General features: G+C 34.2%; 1 protein-coding gene across 1 annotated transcript in view; it reads right to left on the minus strand.

Moving 5' to 3' along the window:
- Positions 1–9,189: 9,189 nt before the first annotated feature.
- Positions 9,190–12,695, minus strand: part of BCHE (butyrylcholinesterase) — a 32,823-nt gene continuing 29,317 nt past the window's right edge. Inside the window, exon 3 of the mRNA XM_072408053.1 lies at positions 9,190–11,201. Coding sequence (XP_072264154.1) covers positions 11,077–11,201 — 125 coding nt within the window. The 3' untranslated portion in view covers positions 9,190–11,076. The remainder of the gene's footprint in view (positions 11,202–12,695) is intronic.

The following is a 12,695-nucleotide window of genomic DNA, read 5'->3' on the forward strand; positions in this document are numbered from 1 at the left end:
GTGCACGATGCATTTTTTGCAGCATATACCAATGCCATGCACATTATTGTAGAAGTACATCAGGATGTCAGTCAAAATAAAGGGCAGTACAATGCAGAATTTCTACATGTTTTAAAAGTGAACGGCTTGTAAGATATACTGTACAATCCATAAGAATCCTACTCTGTAACCCCCAGTATAAGATTCACTTTTTTTTTACATAATTTCTATTTTAATTAAGTAGTACATTTTATCTTTTTTCACTGTGCAGTGCTTAACCTAAAAAATAGCTTGAGGTCATCAAATGAAAATCAATGGCATTTTATACTTAACATTTTAAAAGTGTTCTTATCATTGTAAAACATTTTCTACTACTATTTTAAATGCTACACATGCATTAATTATTGTACTCGGTGTTAGGGCTGACACTTACAATATTACTAAACCTCAGAGCAATATATAACAATTTCCATAACATTTCTGGATACAAATGAGCAAAGGAGAAATGGCGTATTTAACAGCAAAAGTAAGTCGCCTTGTATGGACAAACTTCAGATTTTTCTATAGCTTGTTGTTTTTATTGGTCTCTGCACACCACACTTGCATCATTTTAGTTATCATTCTGACATACCTTTCTATTTTTTGACTTTTCAGATATTCTTTATTCACTTCTTCTTGCAGTCCCTGTAAAAGGGTCACATTCCAATAACTGCATTATTGTGTGCTAATTATATTCCCTGTGATAAGCTGAATGACCTTCTGTTTCTTTTATTTTCAGCATATAAACAGTGAAGTCCAACATAAGAGGTCATCCATGTATTTTTATAGTCATTTCTAGGAAGCATAGTACAACATGGAAACAAATAATGAGCAGCAGAAAATAAGTCACATCATGAACAAGCACCGTTAAAGAATAAACTAGTTTTAGTGGTATGATTTGATTTATTCAGATAATTATATGATCTCATATGAAAAAGAAAAAAGTAAATATATGAGCATTATTTCACAATACTCTTTGTTATATTATCCCCATGCCCCTTTCATTTCAGGACTATGCTAGGGTTAGCTAGGGTTGTGTAAGCAATAATTGCATGACTCTATGTGAACCCCCGTGTAATGGGTTTTAATGGATCCTGAAGTCTATGGAAGCCTTTTGCTGTCAAAACAATTTTTCCAGCCTAAGACATCTCAAGTCTAGGAGAGTTTGAAAGATTAGACCCAATGTATGTAATAATATTAAAAGAATGATTTAGGTTTTGCAGTGCAAGGGGAGCTCCATTGCAAGGATAGTTTTCAAATCTCCCCAAAGTTCAGCTTTAACATTCTACTGTAAATATAGTGCAATTGTACATGTCATTGATTTTTTTTATAATGCTCAGTACTAGCAAATCTGCTCAGCAATTCAATATTTTCAGTATGGAAAATAAATTCAAATTTATTTTAGTACACACAAAAATATTATGCCAAAAACATGCCAAGCCTTAGTTAAAAGTAAATAACAACCATGGAATTGTACCTGAGTTTGGATACCAAATACGTGCAATCTGTCCTTACACAAGAATTGATGTTCATGCTGATTGGCACATATTACAAAATATTAGGGAATTACCACTTGCACTAATATTGCCTGGCAGCTTTATTTATACTAAGGATATAAGTTGCTTGACCATTATATAAAATATCTGCTGGAATGTATGGGCATAGAATAACTTGCTATTGATTCATGTATGCTAACTTGGATAGGGGACAGGGCTAGGCCTAAAACTACGTACACATGTCAAGATGAACAGTCTTGATCAGCGGTCACCAACCGGTGGTCCACTGCTCTGGCCGGTATGCCCCCAGCGGAGGAACAAGATGAACCCTGCTGGGGGGGGGGGGGGTGCACTGGCCAGAGCCACGGACCTTGTCTCCTGTACGGATTGCAGGCTCAGGGCGGTGGGTGGGTTGTGTCTGAAAAGCACAGAGGGGTAGCAAGACAGGGCATTGCCAGGAAGAATTCTTAACACTGCTCCAATTACATACATATGCAATACCCATTTTATATAAAATCTATGTCTGGGATGACTTTTTGGAGGAAGGATAAAAAGCTCACATAGCATAAAATTGTTTAATTATTTTATTATAAAAAATAAGAATTCAATGTTCTATTCCGGCAATAATATCAGCACCTTCACATACGGTACTTTCCGCTTTTGAGAGGGTTGCATACACTCCAGGGTTTGCTGGATTACATCACTTACACCACTTAATATCCTTCTCCTCCCTATTCATCTACTTTCTATGCAATACTTGAAAATCCCCATTAGATGTCACTGGTTAGCATTTCCCAGGTTTCTCTAGGCAATTCCTAATATAATGAAAATCCAAAATGAAAGCATCAGATCCTATCATACATACAGGTATTTGACCACTTCAATTTATCTACTGCCATTTATATAAAAAAAAATCCTAAAATTATTTATTTTTAATTATTAATTACTAATCTTTTGAAAAAGAACAATGTGCGTGAAAAGTTTGCATTTAACCTCTGTGGATACATTGTAATCAGTTGCTGCATTCACTTCTGTTCATTTAGCAAAATTATTCTTTTTAAATTACACTTTCTCTCCACTAATTCCAAAACAAAACTAAATTTCTTTCTATTTCTGTTTCTATTTTCTATTTTCATCCTTTCTGTTTGGGTTTTAGCTGTTCAGCAAAATAAACATCAGCATGAGAAAACCCTGTCTCATTAAACATTGGTATTTCTTTCATATTTGGGGGTGTATTATGAAACAATTTAGTTTGTGGGGAGGATGCTCTCCTTTATATAACATATGGTTTCTTCAGTAACAGGGGTCCTAAAATCAGACTGTGTTCTTTGCTTAAATAGGAATTTTTTCTCATCTCTATTGTGCATAGTTTTCCATCACAAAGGCAAATTCTTTCCTCATTTTTCAGACCTTTCCTCTGCTCTAAATGTATTTCACTTCTCCTCAAATCTTTCCTTCAAGTCATTCATATATATTTTTGTTCCAATCCTAACTTTATGTCCTATAGATCCTTGAGCTTCTTTAATTTTACATTTCTAAAATCATAAACCACCTATGCTTAAAAAACGTTTTTTAAAAAAGTGTTGATTATCCAATATACGTGCTATAAAAGATATTTTTCCTAAACTATATGGTTAAAATCACTTTGTATTTTTTTAAACCTCTTGGGGCAAATTTTAAACCGTAATCACTTTAGTCACTTGGTTTCTTTTTTACCCACTTTCTATTTATGGTTTGTATTTTAGTCACTTAGACCAGCAATACCCCTTCTTACCATTCCTATGACTACTATTTTTTTACTCTTTCTCCCATCCTTAACCCCCCCCCATTTTTTACTTTTCTCCCCCAAAGAGACCATGAATAGGGATAAAAGAACAGTTTTTGAACTTTGGAGGGAATGTATAGGTTTTGTGCATTATAAGATATATAAGTATATGTATAAGATGTATAAAATTGCATATATTTTTTGCACCTAAAGGGCATATACATTTATTTTTAGTTGATTTTTTGGGTTTTATATGTATGTTTTGGTTATTTGTGCACAAAAATATATCATGTTTTTTTTTTTTTTTTTAGCAATGGCCACTATTGTTTATATCGTGTTAAAAGAGAAAGAAAGAGATGGGGTTTAGTGGCTAAATAGGTTAATTATCTATTTACAACAATTAGGTTCATACATAATTACAAAGACCATTAATTAAGATATCCTAAATCTGTTTGTTGTGACAGCACTGAGTTGAGATATCAGTTACTTTTTTACGAACGATTTTTTGCCCAATCGATCGTTCGTCGTTCGATTGGAACGATAAAAATTGGAAGTGTGTACGCACCTTTATGCTCCAAGAGCAAGTCTGATACGTACATACATTGCAATCAAAGATCACAAACGAGATAAAAATTTTATTCTGCAGGTGGTGCTACTGCAACTAACAGATCTCTAGCGGGATGTCCATGTACTCCATAAGACATATAATACATATATCTGCTTCTCCATTTCCAGATTTACCTCTCTTATTTATTCTATTGAAAGTCAGTATTCTAAATTTACCAGTGGTATAAATCTGTATACTTGGGCATTAAACATTAATTATCCCCTCGGGTAAAAAATATAGGTATTGAATGTTTAATACATAAAGCCAGTCACACAGTCATGAGGTTAGCTCTTGATAGATAATGAGCAATGAGCATGTGTATGTGTGTCACAAGCATTAGATATTTTCCAGAGATTTTCCAGCATGTCTACACATTTTATTAGCTATTTTAATATGAAAACTATACATAAAAATCCAAAAAATTTAATTCTGTTTTAGAAAAAAGCTCAATTATATATGGCATTTCTCAACCTTTTTACCTGTGGGGAAGCTTTGAAGTTCTTAGGGAACCCTTACTAAAACAGCTTTTAGGGCTTAATGGGAAAAAGTCTCCTAAATTGGTGACCAGTGAAAAGAATGCTTCCCTTACAGTGCAGTATGAATGGCTAGGTAGAGTGTTGTGGCTGTAAATCAAAATTGTGAGATAATCCCAATAGCACATGCATTTCAATTAATCATAATCAGATTTACCTTTTCCTCAGACAATAATCATTTGAAATATAGTAATGTTGTAGTGTACATTAAAGACACAATTATGGAAAGACATTTACAATGGACTGATATTCAGTGTGCAGATTATAAGCAACAGGGCTGCTGTCTCTATTGACATTTTAAAAGTCAATTCTCCTATCCTGTGTACAGAATTTCTTGCTATCTATCAAAGTATTTGGTATGCAGGGCGAAAAACAATAACAGAGATACATATTCTGATTTAATATGACCTTTACACCAATGGTTTATTGTAGTTAGATTAAGCCATGGTATCTTAAAAATCTTTTAGTCTCCTCAAATACTTTTTATAAATCCTCAGACTAGGATGACAGTAAACCATTGATCCTTTAACAAAGTGGATTTAAACATTCCTGTTAAATATCTCAAATAAGGATACATGCCCTAACCTTTCAATTTCATCTGCTCTTTTGTGCTCATCTTAGTGCACAAAAGCCATGGTGAGTGAGATGTCACCACCCATCCTTTTCAGAAAGTAAAGTCTGCAGATAAAGATTATAGGGATGTCCCCAGAGAGGACTAAAGATTTCTGGAAGTGTATAATAAATAATACACAACCTCACTGTGGTGACTGCTGTTTTGACTTGGGAATCGTTATTTTTTATGCAATTGTAAAGGAGGACTCCAGCATGCTAATAGTTGTAGACAAAGAGGTGTGACTGGATTGTAAAATCAATTTAACCAGAATATGATGAGGATAAGGCGACAAGTTTGAGTGTAATTCATTCAGTTTACTTGCCTTCTTCCTGATTCAGCCAAGTAGTGGAGCCAATGCTGCAACAACAATGCTCTTTATATAGTTCACGTTGCATTAAACATTGTGTGTTTACTTAGGGTTATCATTTTAGGGAGTTGGCAATCCAGAACTGGTAGATTGTTATAATATTGGTCCATTCAGCATCTGTATATTTTGGGAAGCTGTTACCTCTGTACCTGAGTTCTCTTAAAACAATAACATACAATGCTAACAATAAAATAGAATACCAATCCAAATTACTGTGAGCCTACAATAATAAAGTGGAACTTAACACTTAACACTTTAAACTTAAAAAATTGCATGATCATGTTTTATTAAATACATGTACCTGTTCTCTTACCGTTGTGGGCTCCGCCATTTACTTTCTTCTTCTCTTCCCGTTTTTTTTTGGCCATCGCGAGTGGCCAGACTGTGATGACGCAACGCCCACGCATAGGATACCTGGCACATCCCAGCTTCGTATGCTGAGCTGCACAGTGCCGTGTAATAACCTAAATTTAGAGCATGAACTCTTCTGGCAGCGCAGTGCACTACAATACATGCTGCTGCAATGCACATCCATTGGCTAGGTAAGTTGATGAGCTATTTAGAATTGTTTACTCTGATTACACTGCATACAAGTCTCTCACAGTGTCCATTATAAATTACAGCATGTCATATAGCTCCCACCTGATTTTTTAGCTGATGGACACTCAATATCATCTCACTTCCAGACCTTGGTCATTGGTCCATCCCTATCAATCATTGGATTTCTGATCTTTCAATAGTGGAGGCTATACATGCAGTACACCAGGCCAAAAAAAATTTAATGTCAAAACTACATAGACTAAAAACTGTAAATATCGCTCATTATTGCAGATATTAAGATTTCTGCTAAACATGCACTTTGCTGGAGAGACTCTCCCACTTTTCCCAGGCACATACATCTTGCCTAGGTGAAAAGTATGAAAGATAGGATCTGCTTAATGTATCCAACTTTCATTTTACTTTTTATATTGTCTATTTTTATGGGAAGGTGTGAGGGTGTAATGGATTGCTGGTGCAATTTTTATTGAGTAATATGAGCTCAGTAATATGTAGCATTTAGCAACAACCAATCAAATGTCAACAATTTGAAGTCAGATCAATAACACAGGATATTTATTGATTGTCTTTTGCAAATTAATTCCTCATCGTAGATCTATTATACGAATGTGGCAATATTGGGACATACATTTTGTTAAGACAGTTCAAGCCCCTTATTGGGAAGATGTATGCAGTAATGGCATTTGGCCATACAAATGAACAGTGGATCAGGCAGCTTAAGCTTTGAGGACTTATACAGAAATAAAAAAAGAACTAGGGTACATTCAACAACCTTCTTTAAAACTAATTACTGTTTTAATAACATTTTGGTATATTGCACAAAACCCACAGACCAGTCCAACTATTTGGATTACCCTTTGTGTAATAAACATTCTTTGTTTAAGAACATCTTCAGTGTTATAAATGCTTTACAATTCTACATAAACAGCAGATGATGAACCCAGAAAGGATAAAGTAAATCAGAAGCCAGTGGATATGTCACCTCCAACCTAAAATTTCATTACACACCTACCCTAGGGCTTTAGCAGCTGCATCAAACAGCTCATATAGCTGATAGATATTTTATCTTAGCTGGAGACTGAGGAAACTAACAAGCTAAAAGTGTCAACGGTGGAGATATCAAACATATGCAAATGTGTGTTGGAAATTATATTAGTACAATTTAGATTACATAAAGAAGGTGCAAACGGTATGTTTCTGGCATTATTTCAGAATTCTTTTCCTGCTCAGGCTGGTGATAGATCAATGTGCAGCTGTGTTGTTCTCTAAGTTAATGTTATTAAACCAGTTACAGGTTTTAATGAGAATAATGAATTCACAAACATTATTTATCTTCTTTGTAATCAAATACTATTAACTCTTACTAATACGGTTGACCTATTAGAAGACAAAATTCTCCTTTCCATTGGATTTTCCTATTAAAGCAATTAATGTTATTTTGTTGCCCATTGTAGATGAAATGTATCATAATTAACAAAAATTCAAAGCTGTTTAAATGAACAAAGACCAACAGTAAACATAGTTTTGTGCCATTAACAAAATGCATGATCCATAAGCATAATATGAACGATTGCATATACTGTATCTATTATGATAACTTCTCAATATTTAATGCATGAGCATTTCTCGGAATTTGTTTCAAAGAATAATTACTCCATATTACTAAAACTTCAAGGTAGATCACATTAAAAGAGAAAAGGCTTAACGCAAATAAAAGTCTTTGTCCCTTGTCCACCCCAAGTGACTCACTCAACGCTCCTCTAATTAGTGTCATGATATATGTTGTTACATAGTAGTACCAGGGACAGGCAAGTGATTTTTCCAAAGTTATTCTCATCATAAAAATTCTAATTGTGGGAGTGAGAAAGCTTTGGTGAAAATTAGGCCAATTATTGCCCATTTATTTGCTACATTTAAAGGGTTCATTGCAAATCCCCTGAACATGGCATGGCCACTAAAATTACCTGGGGTGTCATGTCACAAGTGTAAAATTAAAAAAGAAAGCAGTGTAAATCAAATGTAGGTATGGTAAAAAAAAAGATTTTAAAGTTTATTTCAAAACCGATGTACAATCGTTGGGCTGGGAGGAGAGATGACCAGGGGGAAACTGCCTAGGACCTTTTCAAGTTAATTGCAAACCACAAAACCTAATTGTGTCACTAAAATGCTGGGGTGGAAGAGGTGGTGTCATTCTGTGGAAACATGTTTACCCTAGAAAAAGGGTATGCTTAACATGAAAGGTAACATAATATATTCCTTGGTGGCATAGTAGTGTGCTTTGGATCATTATTGTGTTGTAAGATCTATTTCCACATAAACATTAGCTTTTGGACAAATGGCTTCACATTATTATCAGGCACACTTTGACATAATAAAGAATTATTACTTAACTTGATGACTGCTATCTGCCCAGACCCTTAGGCAGTAAAGCAACCCCAAACCATGCTATTTCCATGACCATCCTTTATTGTGGGTATGGTGTACTTCTCCTAAAATATTGCTCTAGCTTTGATTCATCAGGCCATAGCACATCATTGCAGAAGGCCTTTTCTTATTTATCTTCAATAGCAAATTGTATTTGTCCACTGAGAACTTTTGCCCTAATATTTTTTTTTGTGACAACGGATGTTTCCTGGCACATTACCCATGCAGTTTTAATCGGTGCAATCTAATTCTAATATTAGATCCATGCACTATGACGCCAACTGTTCTAGAACATAGAAGGTAAAATTATGTTTTTCTTGGAGCCTTTTTAGTATAAAAAACTCTTGACTGCATTAAATCTCCTGGGTCAACTAGTCTTGCACAAACTAGCAAATAAATGAAATCCCCTCCTTTTTTTTTCTTACAGAGAGATGACTGAGTTCAAATTATTTGGCAAACTTTTTAAATCTCTCAACAGGCTCAAAGGCATCCACAACCTTCCTCTTGAGGTCCTCAGAAAGCTCTTTTGCTCCTGACATGATGACCCCTTGTATATTAATACCTCAGAGAACACCAGACCATAAAGCTTTAATAAAACAAGTTTATTCCCTATTATCCCTGAGGAAGTTTCAATCATTGGCACCTGGTTTGGTATACCAGATTCTAAATGAATGAATTTGAAGTGGTGATAAATATTGCGGACTATCATTTCAGTTGGTGTTTGTGTTTGGACCATCCATGTGAATAGTGCTTATTGCCTGCCCTTGTCCCACCCTCAAGGATTATTATACATCATAGCCTGAGTGAGAGCATTAAAATCAAGTTGTGTTTCACTTCTTATATTGGTCTTGGTAGTTTTTTTTTTAAACATATATTTTTTTTCAATGTAATAACAAAATAAGCCTTTACACAGGCTTAGTAAACAGAATATAGTATTTTATTTTTTTTCTTTGGAAACAAAAGTATTTAAATACAATAACAAAATCTGATGATTTCATATTCACTGTTTCAATAAAGATATATGTCAAGAAAACACTTTGGCAAAATTTATAGTACTGTATGTACTGTGAGTGTGATCTATAATATAAAATATAAAGGTATAAATTTAAATGTTGTGTCTGTACATCTGTGAATATATACCAAAGCATTAGAAACTGCATCCAGCTGTATCCTTCTAACCTGCTGTTTTATGTGTTCACTTGTTTCAGTTTGCGGGGAAGCTATGTAAAAAGTGCCTGCAGTGGATTTCAGTGGGATGACTGAACAAGAAAATAGCTGTGTGCATCAACATATATCTCCCCACAAGCAACAAAGCATTCCAACAATAGCTTTCTTCTGCCTAAATGAGTGCATTAAACAATCATTAGTTGACACAATGATGCAATAACTTATTTACAATATTTCTCCAGTAATGTGTTAATACCCTCACATTTATAAATATTGTATTATAGTGTTCAGTTATGTATTCTTACTTTTTTTGGATACACTTCTATGCAAGACCACAAAAAAAGTGTCTATCTGCAAGAAAATTATAACACTGAACTGCTCCACTCGAAAAAAAATATTGCCCTCAAGTTTGTTGATAAAATAGATACTTCCAGAATTCTCTGTATCCCCTGCTGCACTCAGTCGTTCTCACCCATTAAAGTTCACATCAATTAAAGGCCGGAATGAAGAACCACTAGGCAAAACATGGAACTAAAAGGGTCTACGTACCCACACGTGCCAATTTCTTCAGACTTAAGATTTCTTTTGAATACAGTGTTCACCGGCATGGGCTTTCTTCTTAGCAACCCTGCACAATGATTGTGCTTTTATGTTCTTCTTTTTATTGTTTTCTTCTACACATGTCAGTGAGTGATAACTGACTGATCTCAACACCAAGTCGTGAATAAATTGTTGACCATATTCATTTTGGGCACTTTTACTGCATACTTGCACTATGTACTTTTATTACATACATAATGTGGAAACCAGAAATAATTATCACTCTTTATGTTCCTAAGACAAGTTTCATAGAAAATAGTAGAGACGTCACTGTATTTCCTAATTCTTACAAAAATAGTCTTGTAACACTTCTAGTTTTGTTGTCTGCAGAATTCACAAAAAAAAACATAAGGAATTACAAATATTTTGGCACAAAAATACAGAAATGTTAACTTCAACTCTATATTTAGTTGTTTGGAGTTCAGCTTTAAAGAATACATTACACAGAAACCAAAAATATGTATTTACATAAAAGCTTCCATAGCTCCCCTTCAAAGAGATCATGTCACCATATAGAAGGCTGGTAGCAGTTTTCCTTTCCATCAGTTTGCACTATGTATTTGAATTTCCAAGAAAAGTTATCTAGCACTGCATGGCATTGCATTCTCTTCTTCTGGAATTGTTCAATGACTTTCTGTGCTGGTCAAGGCCAGTTCTGCCGACTGTCACGTTGCTGACATCACATCTAAGATACTCAGCGCAACCACATGCTAAGTCGCTCAGCAGCAGTCTCAGGGCTTTTGGATGTCTACACAAGATAGGCTTTACAGGTATATAACATACATAAAAGATGGTAGATGTATATGTAATTTTCTGGTAGTATTTTTGTTGAATTGTGGTAACTGGTGACAGTCTCTTTAAATTGCTACCAGTGTTTTTGTACCTACTAATCATAATATGGTAATTCTTTAAAGGGTAAAGCTATTAATTAGAGACCAGTGCAGCTTTCCTTCTTACTGCTGTAATCATTAAATTGATTTTTCCAGTCCATCATGTAATTGTTCCAGCGATGGAATTCAGCCTTCCACTGTCGTTCTACTTCATCAATATTTCCTGAAAAAAAAATACAACTAGTGTATTAATCTAAATTTGAATCTATGTGTTTACATTAATTGAAAAAGAATTGGTGTTAGTGACTTTATGTTCTGGAAATACAACACTGGATGGACAGTACAATAAAAACATTTCTCTTAAAATGCCTCGTTTGACCATCTAGTAAGAAAAATATATACCTGAGTTATCATCACATCATGGTCTTTTTACTCCATTGTGCAAGTTTTCATCTATTTTGTGTATATGTCCTTGAGTTGTCCTTTATGCTGGTATTCAAAATTATTAACATAATGAAATAATATTCCTTTGTAAAGGATGGACTTTTAAGTGATGTTTATTAAGTAACATATGCATGGAACATATTCATATATATGGGATAATACCTTTAGGTTTAAAATCTATTTAATTTTTAAGTTAGTATTAGAAACATAAAAGAGTGATGACTGAAAAAAAACAGTGGTCATTTGAATCTGCCCATAATATTCTTTTTTGCAATGTCTACCTGTAGTTTTAATAAAGTCACTTGGAGTTGAGCTTCTTTTGTATTTCACTGTTAGAAAAAAAGGGAGGATTGGGCTGGAGGACATGGAGGTATTTGCCCTTCAGGTTATTTCCAGTGGGACATGCTGCATTGGTAGAGGAGTAGAGGTTCTCCCTTATTCAGACAATAAGCATTGTACCTTGTTCATACATACAGTCACAGAATTTGGTGATATCTTCAAACACTGACTTTTTTGTAATGTAAGCCATATGACCAATTGCCAAGTGCTGCAAAATGTATTGTATGGAACCATTTTTTTAACCGACAGAGACCTGTCTCTAACATGAAAGGGTTGGTTCCACCTGGGTTTTTTAATAGATACTAGCAAAACTGTACCTGTTCCAAGTTACTTTTGAGTAAAAATACAATTTAAAAAGGTTTCACAGCAATATATTTATATATATATATATATATATATATATAACAAACATTGAATTTACCACAAATGAATGAATGAATAACCACAACTCAATATCTACTCTGAAACTAGTCCATTGCTTATTCAACTAGGGTAGATTTAAACATGTTGCCCAGATCTCGGAAGCAAAGATTTTCTGTGATCCTACCTTTTAGGAGGAGAATGTTTAGCCTGTATTGAAAACTCTTTAAAAAAATAGATGTAAGATTTCTGTGAGCTGCTGGCTGTAAAACTGAAAACTCTTGGTATCACTTGCCAATTTTGTGCAGCATGATACCAAGAAAGGCCAGCTTTTAAGTATCCACTAGCAGTTACTTATTTACTACTCCAATAATATGCAGAATATCAAAGCTATTGATTCATTCCAGTTTGTCTGGAGTTGTGGAAAATTTAAAGACAGGGATAGTAATAATATTCAGTAAATTTGTATTGACTGTATTTGTAAAACGTGAAGTTTTATGTAGTTGAAAACAAAGAATGTGTATAAAATTATGTCCGATGGATCATATCATTAAAAATGTAAATAATAAATAAT

Source organism: Pyxicephalus adspersus, chromosome 4 (assembly GCF_032062135.1).
Source record: "Pyxicephalus adspersus chromosome 4, UCB_Pads_2.0, whole genome shotgun sequence".
Classification (NCBI taxonomy): domain Eukaryota; kingdom Metazoa; phylum Chordata; class Amphibia; order Anura; family Pyxicephalidae; genus Pyxicephalus; species Pyxicephalus adspersus.